Source organism: Argopecten irradians, chromosome 2, assembly GCF_041381155.1.
Source record: "Argopecten irradians isolate NY chromosome 2, Ai_NY, whole genome shotgun sequence".
Classification (NCBI taxonomy): Eukaryota; Metazoa; Mollusca; class Bivalvia; order Pectinida; family Pectinidae; genus Argopecten; species Argopecten irradians.
In genome coordinates, this window is record NC_091135.1 from 54137729 (window position 1) to 54155486 (window position 17758).

Here is a 17758-nt window from a genome sequence, read left to right on the forward strand (position 1 = left end):
ACTGTATATGGAGTACATTAGTATGCCTATCAGTTTGCCTGTATATGGAGTACGTACAGTTATGTCGTATATGCGATGTCTATCAGTTTGACTGTATATGGAATACAGTATGTCTATCTGTTTGACTGTATATGAAGTACAGTATGTCTATCTGTTTGACTGTATATGGAGTACAGTATGTCTATCAGTTTGACTGTATATGGAGTACAGTATGTCTATCTGTTTGACTGTATATGGAGTACAGTATGTCTATCAGTTTGACTGTATATGGAGTACAGTATGTCTATCAGTTTGACTGTATATGGAGTACAGTATGTCTATCAGTTTGACTGTATATGGAGTACAGTATGTCTATCAGTTTGACTGTATATGGAGTACAGTATGTCTATCAGTTTGACTGTATATGGAGTACAGTATGTCTATCAGTTTGACTGTATATGGAGTACAGTATGCCTATCAGTTTGACTGTATATGGAGTACAGTATGTCTATCAGTTTGACTGTATATGGAGTACAGTATGTCTATCAGTTTGACTGTATATGGAGTACAGTATGTCTATCAGTTTGACTGTATATGGAGTACAGTATGTCTATCAGTTTGACTGTATATGGAGTACAGTATGCCTATCAGTTTGACTGTATATGGAGTACAGTATGTCTATCAGTTTGACTGTATATGGAGTACAGTATGTCTATCAGTTTGACTGTATATGGAGTACAGTATGTCTATCTGTTTGACTGTATATGGAGTACAGTATGCCTATCAGTTTGACTGTATATGGAGTACAGTATGTCTATCAGTTTGACTGTATATGGAGTACAGTATGCCTATCAGTTTGACTGTATATGGAGTACAGTATGCCTATCAGTTTGACTGTATATGGAGTACAGTATGTCTATCAGTTTGACTGTATATGGAGTACAGTATGTCTATCAGTTTGACTGTATATGGAGTACAGTATGTTTATCAGTTTGACTGTATATGGAGTACAGTATGTCTATCAGTTTGACTGTATATGGAGTACAGTATGTCTATCAGTTTGACTGTATATGGAGTACAGTATGTCTATCAGTTTGACTGTATATGGAGTACAGTATGTCTATCAGTTTGACTGTATATGGAGTACAGTATGTCTATCAGTTTGACTGTATATGGAGTACAGTATGTCTATCAGTTTGACTGTATATGGAGTACAGTATGTCTATCAGTTTGACTGTATATGGAGTACAGTATGTCTATCAGTTTGACTGTATATGGAGTACAGTATGTCTATCAGTTTGACTGTATATGGAGTACAGTATGTCTATCAGTTTGACTGTATATGGAGTACAGTATGTCTATCAGGTTGACTGTATATGGAGTACAGTATGTCTATCTGTTTGACTGTATATGGAGTACAGTATGTCTATCAGTTTGACTGTATATGGAGTACAGTATGTCTATCAGTTTGACTGTATATGGAGTACAGTATGTCTATCAGTTTGACTGTATATGGAGTACAGTAGTATGCCTATCAGTTTGACTGTATATGGAGTACAGTATGTCTATCAGTTTGACTGTATATGGAGTACAGTATGTCTATCAGTTTGACTGTATATGGAGTACAGTATGTCTATCAGTTTGACTGTATATGGAGTACAGTATGCCTATCAGTTTGACTGTATATGGAGTACAGTATGTCTATCAGTTTGACTGTATATATGGAGTACCAGTATGTCTATCAGTTTGACTGTATATGGAGTACAGTATGTCTATCAGTTTGACTGTATATGGAGTACAGTATGCCTATCAGTTTGACTGTATATGGAGTACAGTATGTCTATCAGTTTGACTGTATATGGAGTACAGTATGTCTATCAGTTTGACTGTATATGGAGTACAGTATGTCTATCAGTTTGACTGTATATGGAGTACAGTATGTCTATCAGTTTGACTGTATATGGAGTACAGTATGTCTATCAGTTTGACTGTATATGGAGTACAGTATGTCTATCAGTTTGACTGTATATGGAGTCCAGTATGTCTATCAGTTTGACTGTATATGGAGTACAGTATGTCTATCAGTTTGACTGTATATGGAGTACAGTATGTCTATCAGTTTGACTGTATATGGAGTACAGTATGTCTATCAGTTTGACTGTATATGGAGTACAGTATGTCTATCAGTTTGACTGTATATGGAGTACAGTATGTCTATCAGTTTGACTGTATATGGAGTACAGTATGTCTATCAGTTTGACTGTATATGGAGTACAGTATGCCTATCAGTTTGACTGTATATGGAGTACAGTATGTCTATCAGTTTGACTGTATATGGAGTACAGTATGTCTATCAGTTTGACTGTATATGGAGTACAGTATGTCTATCAGTTTGACTGTATATGGAGTACAGTAGTATGCCTATCAGTTTGACTGTATATGGAGTACAGTATGTCTATCAGTTTGACTGTATATGGAGTACAGTATGTCTATCAGTTTGACTGTATATGGAGTACAGTATGTCTATCAGTTTGACTGTATATGGAGTACAGTATGCCTATCAGTTTGACTGTATATTGGAGTACAGTATGTCTATCAGTTTGACTGTATATGGAGTACAGTATGTCTATCAGTTTGACTGTATATGGAGTACAGTATGTCTATCAGTTTGACTGTATATGGAGTACAGTATGTCTATCAGTTTGACTGTATATGGAGTACAGTATGTCTATCAGTTTGACTGTATATGGAGTACAGTATGTCTATCAGTTTGACTGTATATGGAGTACAGTATGTCTATCAGTTTGACTGTATATGGAGTACAGTATGTCCTATCAGTTTGACTGTATATGGAGTACAGTATGTCTATCAGTTTGACTGATATGTACAGTATGCTATCAGTTTGACTGTATATGGAGTACAGTATGCCTATCAGTTTGACTGTATATGGAGTACAGTATGTCTATCAGTTTGACTGTATATGGAGTACAGTATGCCTATCAGTTTGACTGTATATGGAGTACAGTATGTCTATCAGTTTGACTGTATATGGAGTACAGTATGTCTATCAGTTTGATCTGTATATGGAGTAACAGTATGTATCTATCAGTTTGACTGTATATGGAGTACAGTATGTCTATCAGTTTGACTGTATATGGAGTACAGTATGTCTATCAGTTTGACTGTATATGGAGTACAGTATGTCTATCAGTTTGACTGTATATGGAGTACAGTATGCCTATCAGTTTGACTGTATATGGAGTACAGTAGTTATCAGTTTTGACTGTATATGGAGTACAGTATGTCTATCAGTTTGACTGTATATGGAGTACAGTATGTCTATCAGTTTGACTGTATATGGAGTACAGTATGTCTATCAGTTTGACTGTATATGGAGTACAGTATGTCTATCAGTTTGACTGTATATGGAGTACAGTATGTCTATCAGTTTGACTGTATATGGAGTACAGTATGTCTATCAGTTTGACTGTATATGGAGTACAGTATGCCTATCAGTTTGACTGTATATGGAGTACAGTAGTATGCCTATCAGTTTGACTGTATATGGAGTACAGTATGTCTATCAGTTTGACTGTATATGGAGTACATGTATGTATGCCTATCAGTTTGACTGTATATGGAGTACAGTATGTCTATCAGTTTGACTGTATATGGAGTACAGTATGTCTATCAGTTTGACTGTATATGGAGTACAGTATGTTCTATCAGTTTGACTGTATATGGAGTACAGTATATGTCTATCAGTTTGACTGTATATGGAGTACAGTATGTCTATCTGTTTGACTGTATATGGAGTACAGTATGTCTATCAGTTTGACTGTATATGGAGTACAGTATGTCTATCAGTTTGACTGTATATGGAGTACAGTATGCCTATCAGTTTGACTGTATATGGAGTACAGTAGTATGTCTATCAGTTTGACTGTATATGGAGTACAGTATGCCAATCAGTTTGACTGTATATGGAGTACAGTATGTCTATCAGTTTGACTGTATATGGAGTACAGTATGTCTATCAGTTTGACTGTATATGGAGTACAGTATGTCTATCTGTTTGACTGTATATGGAGTACAGTATGCCTATCAGTTTGACTGTATATGGAGTACAGTATGCCTATCAGTTTGACTGTATATGGAGTACAGTATGTCTATCAGTTTGACTGTATATGAAGTACAGTATGTCTATCAGTTTGACTGTATATGGAGTACAGTATGTCTATCAGTTTGACTGTATATGGAGTACAGTATGTCTATCAGTTTGACTGTATATGGAGTACAGTATGCCTATCAGTTTGACTGTATATGGAGTACAGTATGTCTATCAGTTTGACTGTATATGGAGTACAGTATGTCTATCAGTTTGACTGTATATGGAGTACAGTATGTCTATCAGTTTGACTGTATATGGAGTACAGTAGTATGCCTATCAGTTTGACTGTATATGGAGTACAGTATGTCTATCAGTTTGACTGTATATGGAGTACAGTATGTCCTATCAGTTTGACTGTATATGGAGTACAGTATGTCTATCAGTTTGACTGTATATGGAGTACAGTATGCCTATCAGTTTGACTGTATATGGAGTACAGTAGTATGCCTATCAGTTTGACTGTATATGGAGTACAGTATGTCTATCAGTTTGACTGTATATGGAGTACAGTAGTATGTCTATCAGTTTGACTGTATATGGAGTACAGTATGCCTATCAGTTTGACTGTATATGGAGTACAGTATGTCTATCAGTTTGACTGTATATGGAGTACAGTATGTCTATCAGTTTGACTGTATATGGAGTACAGTATGTCTATCAGTTTGACTGTATATGGAGTACAGTATGTCTATCAGTTTGACTGTATATGGAGTACAGTATGTCTATCATGACTGTGACGTATATGGAGTACAGTATGTCTATCAGTTTGACTGTATATGTACAGTAGTACAGTTTGAGTATATGTACAGTATGTATCAGTTTGACTGTATATGGAGTACAGTATGTCTATCAGTTTGACTGTATATGGAGTACAGTATGTCTATCAGTTTGACTGTATATGGAGTACAGTATGCCTATCAGTTTGACTGTATATGGAGTACAGTATGTCTATCAGTTTGACTGTATATGGAGTACAGTATGTCTATCAGTTTGACTGTATATGGAGTACAGTATGTCTATCAGTTTGACTGTATATGGAGTACAGTATGTATGCCTATCAGTTTGACTGTATATGGAGTACAGTATGTCTATCAGTTTGACTGTATATGGAGTACAGTATGTCTATCAGTTTGACTGTATATGGAGTACAGTATGTCTATCAGTTTGACTGTATATGGAGTACAGTATGTCTATGCTATTTGACTGTATATGGAGTACAGTATGTCTATCAGTTTGACTGTATATGGAGTACAGTATGTCTATCAGTTTGACTGTATATGGAGTACAGTATGTCTATCAGTTTGACTGTATATGGAGTACAGTATGTCTATCAGTTTGACTGTATATGGAGTACAGTATGTCTATCAGTTTGACTGTATATGGAGTACAGTATGTCTATCAGTTTGACTGTATATGGAGTACAGTATGTATCAGTTTGATGTACAGTATCTATCAGTTTGACTGTATATGGAGTACAGTATGTCTATCAGTTTGACTGTATATGGAGTACAGTAGTATGCCTATCAGTTTGACTGTATATGGAGTACAGTATGTTTATCAGTTTGACTGTATATGGAGTACAGTATGTTTATCAGTTTGACTGTATATGGAGTACAGTATGTCTATCAGTTTGACTGTATATGGAGTACAGTATGTCTATCAGTTTGACTGTGTATATGGAGTACAGTATGCCTATCAGTTTGACTGTATATGGAGTACAGTATGTCTATCAGTTTGACTGTATATGGAGTACAGTATGTCTATCAGTTTGACTGTATATGGAGTACAGTATGTCTATCAGTTTGACTGTATATGGAGTACAGTATGTCTATCAGTTTGACTGTATATGGAGTACAGTATGTCTATCAGTTTGACTGTATATGGAGTACAGTATGTCTATCAGTTTGACTGTATATGGAGTACAGTATGTCTATCAGTTTGACTGTATATGGAGTACAGTATGTCTATCTGTTTGACTGTATATGGAGTACAGTATGTCTATCAGTTTGACTGTATATGGAGTACAGTATGTTTATCAGTTTGACTGTATATGGAGTACAGTATGTCTATCAGTTTGACTGTATATGGAGTACAGTATGTCTATCAGTTTGACTGTATATGGAGTACAGTATGTCTATCAGTTTGACTGTATATGGAGTACAGTATGTCTATCAGTTTGACTGTATATGGAGTACAGTATGTCTATCAGTTTGACTGTATATGGAGTACAGTATGTCTATCACTTTGACTGTATATGGAGTACAGTATGTCTATCAGTTTGACTGTATATGGAGTACAGTATGTGCCTATCAGTTTGACTGTATATGGAGTACAGTATGTCTATCAGTTTGACTGTATATGGAGTACAGTATGTCTATCCAGTTTGACTGTATATGGAGTACAGTATGTCTATCAGTTTGACTGTATATGGAGTACAGTATGTCTATCAGTTTGACTGTATATGGAGTACAGTATGTCTATCAGTTTGGCTGTATATGGAGTACAGTATGTCTATCAGTTTGACTGTATATGGAGTACAGTATGTCTATCAGTTTGACTGTATATGGAGTACAGTATGTCTATCAGTTTGACTGTATATGGAGTACAGTATGTCTATCAGTTTGACTGTATATGGAGTACAGTATGTCTATCAGTTTGACTGTATATGGAGTACAGTATGTCTATCAGTTTGACTGTATATGGAGTACAGTATGTCTATCAGTTTGACTGTATATGGAGTACAGTATGTTTATCAGTTTGACTGTATATGGAGTACAGTATGTCTATCAGTTTGACTGTATATGGAGTACAGTATGTCTATCAGTTTGACTGTATATGGAGTACAGTATGTCTATCAGTTTGACTGTATATGGAGTACAGTATGTCTATCAGTTTGACTGTATATGGAGTACAGTATGTCTATCTGTTTGACTGTATATGGAGTACAGTATGTCTATCAGTTGACTGTATATGGAGTACAGTATGTCTATCTGTTTGACTGTATATGGAGTACAGTATGTCTATCAGTTTGACTGTATATGGAGTACAGTATGTCTATCAGTTTGCTGTATATGGAGTACAGTATGTCTATCAGTTTGACTGTATATGGAGTACAGTATGTCTATCAGTTTGACTGTATATGGAGTACAGTATGTCTATCAGTTTGACTGTATATGGAGTACAGTATGTCTATCAGTTTGACTGTATATGGAGTACAGTATGTCTATCAGTTTGACTGTATATGGAGTACAGTATGTCTATCAGTTTGACTGTATATGGAGTACAGTATGTCTATCAGTTTGACTGTATATGGAGTACAGTATGTCTATCAGTTTGACTGTATATGGAGTACAGTATGTCTATCAGTTTGACTGTATATGGAGTACAGTATGTCTATCAGTTTGACTGTATATGGAGTACAGTATGTCTATCAGTTTGACTGTATATGGAGTACAGTATGTCTATCAGTTTGACTGTATATGGAGTACAGTATGTCTATCAGTTTGACTGTATATGGAGTACAGTATGTCTATCAGTTTGACTGTATATGGAGTACAGTATGTCTATCAGTTTGACTGTATATGGAGTACAGTATGTCTATCAGTTTGACTGTATATGGAGTACAGTATGTCTATCAGTTTGACTGTATATGGAGTACAGTATGTCTATCAGTTTGACTGTATATGGAGTACAGTATGTTTATCAGTTTGACTGTATATGGAGTACAGTATGTCTATCAGTTTGACTGTATATGGAGTACAGTATGTCTATCAGTTTGACTGTATATGGAGTACAGTATGTCTATCAGTTTGACTGTATATGGAGTACAGTATGTCTATCAGTTTGACTGTATATGGAGTACAGTATGTCTATCAGTTTGACTGTATATGGAGTACAGTATGTCTATCAGTTTGACTGTATATGGAGTACAGTAGTATGTCTATCAGTTTGACTGTATATGGAGTACAGTATGTCTATCAGTTTGACTGTATATGGAGTACAGTAGTATGCCTATCAGTTTGGCTGTATATGGAGTACAGTATGCCTATCAGTTTGACTGTATATGGAGTACAGTAGTATGCCTATCAGTTTGACTGTATATGGAGTACAGTATGTCTATCAGTTTGACTGTATATGGAGTACAGTATGCCTATGCCTATCAGTTACAGTTTGACTGTATATGGAGTACAGTATGTCTATCAGTTTGACTGTATATGGAGTACAGTATGCCTATCAGTTTGACTGTATATGGAGTACAGTAGTATGCCTATCAGTTTGACTGTATATGGAGTACAGTATGTTTATCAGTTTGACTGTATATGGAGTACAGTACTGCTTATCAGTTTGACTGTATATGGAGTACAGTATGTCTATCAGTTTGACTGTATATGGAGTACAGTATGTCTATCAGTTTGACTGTATATGGAGTACAGTATGTCTATCAGTTTGACTGTATATGGAGTACAGTATGCCTATCAGTTTGACTGTATATGGAGTACAGTATGTCTATCAGTTTGACTGTATATGGAGTACAGTATGTCTATCAGTTTGACTGTATATGGAGTACAGTTTGTCTATCAGTTTGACTGTATATGGAGTACAGTATGTTTATCAGTTTGACTGTATATGGAGTACAGTATGTTTATCAGTTTGACTGTATATGGAGTACAGTATGTCTATCAGTTTGACTGTATATGGAGTACAGTATGCCAATCACTTTGGCTGTATATGGAGTACAGTATGTCTATCAGTTTGACTGTATATGGAGTCCAGTATGCCTATCAGTTTGACTGTATATGGAGTACAGTTTGTCTATCAGTTTGACTGTATATGGAGTACAGTATGTTTATCAGTTTGACTGTATATGGAGTACAGTATGTCTATCAGTTTGACTATATATGGAGTACATTATGCCTATCAGTTTGACTGTAGTACAGTAGTATGTCTATCAGTTTGACTGTATATGGAGTACAGTATGTCTATCAGTTTGACTGTATATGGAGTACAGTATGTCTATCAGTTTGACTGTATATGGAGTACAGTATGTCTATCAGTTTGACTGTATATGGAGTACAGTATGTCTATCTGTTTGACTGTATATGGAGTACAGTATGTTTATCAGTTTGACTGTATACGGAGTACAGTATGCCTATCAGTTTGACTGTATACGGAGTACAGTATGTTTATCAGTTTGACTGTACTGTATATGGAGTACAATATGCCTATCAGTTTGACTGTATATGGAGTTCAGTATGCCTATCAGTTTGACTGTATATGGAGTACAGTATGTCTATCAGTTTGACTGTATATGGAGTCCAGTATGTCTATCAGTTTGACTGTATATGAAGTACAGTATGCCTATCATTTTGATTGTATATGGAGTACAGTATGGCTATTAGATTTGGAAAGTAAATATCATGAACAGAATATTCAAAGCAAATGTATAACAGAGATATAAGGTAACAGTTCAGTACCATTTTTGATGTAGACGTGGGGATCTGCCTGGTAACCATTGACTGGCTCTCTTGTCTGAAACATTATATTGAAGTTCATGTCAAAGGGTTTTTTCCACATTCACTCTCTCACTAGCTTCAAGATAGAGATAATTTCACACTGACAGAATAAGTAACTTGAATCAGGATAAGAGAAAACAAAGATTTTAACATGACAACTAGATACAGTTATTTCACAGATGATGATAAATTATTCAGGTAGTAATTACTCTTTATTCTTTATTCTCATGTTCAATCACATGTGTTTACTTACCTCTTAAAATAAAATACACTATTTGTACTTAATTCAGCTGTATAATATAAGTGCCATTTACATTCAAGTTATTGTGCTTAAAGTTGCAAATTTATACCTGTTACCGTAAAGTTTGGAAAGACAGGACTAGTCAAATGGTGTTTTTTGGAATAAATGTCAATTAGCTTTCGTTTTTTATTAAAAGTGGTACCCACTTAAACTTTTTTCAATTTATGATTTACCACAGGATTTTTTTTTCATTTTTCAAAATTCTTCTAAATCATAAAAATATGTATCATTGGACTTTGAATTAAGCCTTAAATTTTAAAATTGATGTAACAGTGCCAAGGAGTAAATAACTCGAGATTTACCTCCCCTGCATGACCTCTCCATTCCTCATGCTACCAGAGCTGAGATCATTGGACACTCCCAGAGGATCTGCCGCCGTCCAGGCAGGGATGGATGGGCGACCTTCACCTACAGGAGGTGAGGTGTTGTACGTTACAGGTACACCAGCTTGTGACAGGTGTGGTGTCCCGGGTGTGACGTGTGTCTCCGGACCACCAGACGGACTAGGATCAACAGAACTACCGAGCTGTGATGTCACTGACGTCTGATGTGGAACCGTCTCTGGTATACCACGTTCTTCACTACACGGTATTCCATTCATGCTTGACACCTTTCCATCGACAGACTGGATAATTTGACGCTGGTGGTTTTTACGTTTAGGATGTGTATGCCATCTTTGGTCACAATTAATACACAATTGTTTGTTGTCACATTGTGAACAGATCAACTCTGGTGCCTGCTTACCGCAAATGTCGCACACTAAAGGGAGAGATATAACATATGTGAAATATCCTTAATATTTATCACTAGAGACAAAAATGTCCCCACACAAACATGAAATAGTGATGGGACAAACAGGCAGACATAGGCGGACAGTTTATCATTGTGGGTGCATGATAATGTCTTATCTTGTCTTTTATGTTACTCTTTTCCTGCTTCCTACAAATAAAATCCTTTAAAGTTTTGATATATATAGATACAATTAATTCAGATCATAAATAAAACCCATCATATTACACTTGTGATACGTTAAGTTTAGGTAACCATTGTAACATCAATAAAGCTTAGGTAACCATGGAAACATAAGTTTAGGTAACCATGGAAACATCAATAAAGCTTAGGTAACCATGGAAACATCAATAAAGCTTAGGTAACCATGGAAACATCAATAAAGCTTAGGTAACCATGGAAACATCAACAAGAGGCTCATGGGCCTTAACGGTTACCTGAGTTCAGATACAGAATGAAACAAAGACATGCATATAAACACTATATATTTGCCCATCAGGCCCTTGAAGTCAGTCAGTGATTTTATGAATTTGACTTTTTAATCTATGAAGATTATTTGGTTCCATGAAATCTGTGAATTCAAATAGAAGATTTTTTTTAAATTTCCGCCCCTCTGGCCCCTGGGGGTCGGCCATGACCAATATGGATATGATGTTAAAATGCTATTTCAGACTAATAATTCTAACCCAGATTGACTAATTTCCTATGAAAACTAAGCAAATAATGTTCCTAAATGTGTTTTTCCTATATAAACTATAGTAAATTTGACCCCCTCCCAAGGGGAAAATCTGAGATCCCAGGGCCATGAAATTCACAAATTTTTGTAAAGGACTTTATGACCTTTCCATCTATGCAGAGTATTTGATTCTACCAGTTCCAGAATTTCAGAAGAAGATTTTTGAAGTTTTAGCCTATTGACCCGTTTTGGCCCCGCTCCTAAGGCCCCTGTGGATCAGTCATGGAAAATTTGGTAATAAGATTCAATGGCCATCACATAGGGGTAATTCTGACTACAATTGACTAATTTCCTATTATATTGACTAAATAATACTCAAAAATGTGTTTTTTCTATATAAACTACAGTAAACTTAAACCCCTCCCCAGGGAGAAACCTGAGACCCAAGGGTCATATAATTCACAATTTTCATAAAATATCTTAAGACCTGTCCATCTATGACAAGTATTTGATTCTACCATTTCCAGTATTTAAGAAGAAGATTTTTAAAGTTGTAGCCTATTTGCCCCTTTTGGCCCTGCCCCTTTGCCCCGAGGGGGTTGACCAGGACCAATATAGATATGATATTAAAATGTTATCTCAGGCTAATAATTCTAAACAAGTTTGACTCATTTCCTACGAAAATTGAGCAAAAATGCTCATAAATATGTTTTCCCTATATAAACTATAGTAAACTTGACCCCCTCCCCAGGGGGAAACGTGAGACCCAAGGGTCATATAATTCACAATTTTTGTAAAGGACCTCAAGACCTTTTCATCTATGAAGAGTATGTGATTCTACCATTTCCAGAATTTCAGAAGAAGATTTTTGAAGTTATAGCCTATTTGACCCCGTTTGACCCCGCCCCTAAGGCCCCTGGGGGTCAGTCATGGAAAATTGGTTAATAGGATTCAATGGCCATCTCATACTGATAATTCTGACAATATTTGACACATTTCCTATTACAAATGATCAAATAATACTCAAAAATGTGTTTTTCCTATATAAACTATTGTAAACTTTACCCAGGGGAAAACCTGAGACCCCAGGGTCATATAATTCACAATTTTTGTAAAGGACCTTAGGACCTTTCTATCTATGAAGAGTATCTAATTCCATCATATCTGTGAGTGGAGAAGATTTTTTAAATTTTAATCAATTTTACCCCTTTTGGCCCCTCCCATAGCTCCCTGGGGGGTGGGGACCATATAATTCACAATTTTGATTGGCCTTATGCCTTAGAAGGTTTGTGCAATTTTTTTGAAATTGCTTCAGCAGTTTTGGAGAAGAAGTCGAAAATGTAAATTGTTTACGGACATACGATGGACGACGCACGATGACGGACAAAAGGCGATTAGAATGGGTCAGTTGAGACTTCGTCTCAGGTGACCTAATAAAGTTTAGGTAACCATGGAAAAATCAATGAGTTTAGGTAACCATGGAAACATCAATACTCACCCACACTGTTACTCGTCTGGTCGTTGTCATTCACTGTAGGCTCAGCTTCAGTGGTAGAACTGGACGCTTGCTGCTGAAGTTATAAACGTACAAACATTCTGATACCATGTCAACAACTACAAGTCAACGAGACTCCCTATATTCCAGAATGTCATACCCATCAATGTTTAAACACATCTTGCACATTCATACTCCTTTTGAAGTTAAATGTGAATCATAATATATCAAAATTAATTTTAAAACCTTAAAGCTAATTTGGGTATATGTATTTGTTTTGTTTAAATGTATTTTTCAGTGATCTAAGTTGATTCAAAACTGACGAAAAGAGTTATGCTCAACTGGGCAACATGGACAATGTGGACAACTAGCCAAACATTTGATGATCTGGATTGTTGTAAATTTGGAAAACTGTTGATACAGTTACCAGCATGTGGTAACCATGTTTACCAGTATGTGGTAACCATGTTTACCAGTATGTGGTTACAATGTTTAACAGTATGTGGTTACCATGTTTACCAGTATGTGGTTACAATGTTTAACAGTATGTGGTTACCATGTTTACCAGTATGTGGTTACCATGTTTACCAGTATGTGGTTACCATGTTTACCAGTATGTGGTTACCATGTTTACCCGTATGTGGTTACCAAGTTTACTAGTATGTGGTTACCATGTTTACAAGTATGTGGTTACCATGTTTACCAGTATGTGGTTACAATGTTTACCAGTATGTGATTACCATGTTTACCAGTATGTGGTGACCATGTTTACCAGTATGTGGTTACCATGTTTACCAGTATGTGGTTTCCATGTTTACCAGTATGTGGTTTCCATGTTTACCAGTATGTGGTTACAATGTTTACAAGTATGTGGTTACCATGTTTACCAGTATGTGGTTACAACGTTTACCAGTATGTGGTTACCAAGTTTACCAGTATGTGGTTACCATGTTTACCAGTATGCGGTTACCATGTTTACCAGTATGTGGTTACAATATTTACCAATGTGTGGTTACCATGTTAACCAGTATGTGGTTACAATGTTTACAAGTATATGGTTTTCAAGTTTACCAGTATGTGGTTACCATGTTTACCAGTATGTGGTTACCATGTTTACCAGTATGTGGTTACCATGATTACCAGTATGTGGTTACAATGTTTACCAATATGTGGTTACCAAGTTCACCAGTATGTGGTAACTATGTTTACCAGCATGTGATTACTAAGTTTACCACTATGCGATTACCATGTTTACCAGTATGTGGTTACAATGTTTACCAGTATGTGGTTACCAAGTTTACCAGTATGTGGTTACTATGTTTACCAGTATGCGGTTACCATGTTTACCAGTATGTGGTTACAATATTTACCAATATGTGGTTACCATGTTAACCAGTATGTGGTTACAATGTTTACAAGTATATGGTTACAATGTTTACCAGTATGTGGTTACCATGTTTACCCGTATGTGGTTTCCATGTTTATGTTTACCAGTATATGGTTACCATGTTTACCAGTATTTGGTTACCATGTTTACCAGTATGTGGTTACCATGTTTACCAGTATGTGGTTACCATGTTTACCAGTATGTGGTTACCATGATTACCAGTATGTGGTTACAATGTTTACCAATATGTGGTTACCAAGTTCACCAGTATGTGGTAACTATGTTTACCAGCATGTGATTACTAAGTTTACCACTATGTGATTACCATGTTTACCAGTATGTGGTTACAATGTTTACCAGTATGTGGTTACCAAGTTAACCAGTATGTGGTTACTATGTTTACCAGTATGCAGTTACCATGTTTACCAGTATGTGGTTACAATATTTACCAATATGTGGTTACCATGTTAACCAGTATGTGGTTACAATGTTTACAAGTATATGGTTACAATGTTTACCAGTATGTGGTTACAATGTTTACCAGTATGTGGTTACCAAGTTTACCAGTATACGGTTACCAAGTTTACCAGTATGTGGTTACTATGTTTACCAGTATGCAGTTACCATGTTTACCAGTATGTGGTTACAATATTTACCAATATGTGGATACCATGTTAACCAATATGTTGTTACCATGTTAACCAGTATGTGGTTACAATGTTTACAAGTATATCGTTACAATGTTTACCAATATGTGGTTACCATGTTAACCAATATGTTGTTACCATGTTAACCAGTATGTGGTTACCATGTTAACCAATATGTTGTTACCATGTTAACCAGTATGTGGTTACCATGTTTACCCATATTTGGTTACCAAGTTTACTAGTATGTGGTTACAATGTTTACAAGTATGTGGTTACCATGTTTACCAGTATGTGGTTACAATGTTTACCAGTATGTGATTACCATGTTTACCAGTATGTGGTGACCATGTTTACCAGTATGTGGTTACCATGTTTACCAGTATGTGGTTTCCATGTTTACCAGTATGTGGTTTCCATGTTTACCAGTATGTGGTTACAATGTTTTAAAGTATGTGGTTACCATGTTTACCACTATGTGGTTACCATGTTTACCAGTATGTGGTTTCAATGTTTATGTTTACCAGTATATGGGTACCATGTTTACCAGTATTTGGTTACCATGTTTACCAGTATATGGTTACCATGTTTACCAGTATGTGTTTACCATGTTTACCAGTATGTGGTTTCCATGTTTACCAGTATGTGGTTTCCATGTTTACCAGTATGTGGTTACCATGTTTACCAGTATGTGGTTACCATGTTTACCAGTATGGGGTTACAATGTTTACCAGTATGTGTTTACCATGTTTACCAGTATGTGGTTTCCATTGTTACCAGTATGTGGTTACCATGTTTACCAGTATGTGGTTGCCATGTTTACCAGTATGTGGTTACCATGTTTACCAGTATGTGGTTACCATGTTTACCAGTATGTGGTTACCATGTTTACCAGTATGTGGTTACCATGTTTACCAGTATGTGGTTACCATGTTTACCAGTATGTGGTTACCATGTTTACCAGTATGTGGTTACCATGTTTACCAGTATGTGTGGTTTCCATGTTTACCAGTATGTGGTTACCATGTTTACAAGTATGTGGTGACCATGTTTACCAGTATGTGGTTACCATGTTTACCAGTATGTGGTTACCATGTTTACCAGTATGTGGTTACCATGTTTACCAGTATGTGGTTTACCATGTTACCAGTATTGGTTTTGTTTACCAGTATGTGGTTACCATGTTTACCAGTATGTGGTTACCATGTTTACCAGTATGTGGTTACCATGTTTACCAGTATGTGGTTTCCATGTTTACCAGTATGTGGTTACCATGTTTACCAGTATGTGGTTACCATGTTTACCAGTATGTGGTTACCATGTTTACCAGTATGTGGTTACCATGTTTACCAGTATGTGGTTACCATGTTTACCAGTATGTGGTTTCCATGTTTACCAGTATGTGGTTACCATGTTTACCAGTATGTGGTTACCATGTTTACCAGTATGTGGTTACCATGTTTACCAGTATGTGGTTACCATGTTTACCAGTATGTGGTTACCATGTTTACCAGTATGTGGTTACCATGTTTACCAGTATGTGGTTACAATGTTTAACAGTATGTGGTTACCATGTTTACCAGTATGTGGTTACCATGTTTACCAGTATGTGGTTACCATGTTTACCAGTATGTGGTTACAATGTTTACCAGTATGTGGTTACCAATGTTTACAGTATGTGGTTACCAGTATGTGGTTTACCATGTTATGTTTACAGTATGTGTTTACATGTTTACCAGTATGTGGTTACCATGTTTACCAGTATGTGGTTACCAATGTTTACAGTATGTGGTTACCATGTTTACCAGTATGTGGTTACCAATGTTTACCAGTATGTGGTTACAATGTTTAACAGTATGTGGTTACCATGTTTACCAGTATGTGGTTACCATGTTTACCAGTATGTGGTTACCATGTTTACCAGTATGTGGTTACAATGTTTTACAGTATGTGGTTACCATGTTACCAGTATGTGGTTACACTGTTTAACATGTGTATGTGGTTACTCATGTTTTACTATGTACCAGTATGTGCCATGTTTACCAGTATGTGGTTAACATGTTTACCAGTATGTGGTTACCATGTTTACCAGCATGTGGTTTCCATGTTTACCAGTTTAGTGGTTACAATGTTTTACAAGTAAGTGGTGACCCATGTTTACCAGTAATGTGTTACCAGATTAGACCAGTAATGTGGTATTTCATGTTTAAGTTTACCAGTATTTGGTTTACCCATGTTACCAGTATATGGTTACCATGTATGTGTTTACCATGTTTACCAGTATGTGGTTTCCACGTTTAACCAGTATGTGGTTTACCATGTGGTTACCATGTTTACCAGTATGTGTGGTTACCATGTATGTTGGTTGCCATGTTACCAGTATGTGGTTACCATGTTTACCAGTATGGGGTTACAATGGTTTACCATATAGTGGTTACCATGTTACCATGGTTCCATTGTTACCTAGTAATGTGGGTTACTAAGTTTACCAGGTATGTGGTTGCCAATTTACCATATGTGGTTAATGTTTGTGCGTTATACCATGTTTTACCACATGTGGGTTACCATGTTTACCAGTATGGTTACAATGGTTTACCAGTATGTTTACCATTTAGTACCAGTAATGTGTTTGCCCATTGTTTACCAGTATGTGGTTACCATGTTTACCAGTATGTGGCCCCCCCCATGTTTACCATAATGTCGTTACCATGTTACCAGTAATGTGGTTACCAATGTTTAACCAGATACTGTGGTTTCCGGTTTACCATGTGTTTACCAGTATGTGGTTACAATGTTTTACAGA

General features: G+C 36.2%; 1 protein-coding gene across 1 annotated transcript in view; it reads right to left on the reverse strand.

The window, feature by feature from the left end:
- Window positions 1-17758, reverse strand: part of LOC138316724 (uncharacterized) — a 43955-nt gene that overhangs the window by 15119 nt on the left and 11078 nt on the right. The window contains exons 7-10 of the mRNA XM_069258382.1: window positions 17402-17418; window positions 12928-13000; window positions 10267-10723; window positions 9625-9679 (exon numbers count right to left, since the gene is read on the reverse strand). Of these exons, the coding sequence (XP_069114483.1) occupies window positions 9625-9679; window positions 10267-10723; window positions 12928-13000; window positions 17402-17418 (602 nt within the window). The remainder of the gene's footprint in view (window positions 1-9624; window positions 9680-10266; window positions 10724-12927; window positions 13001-17401; window positions 17419-17758) is intronic.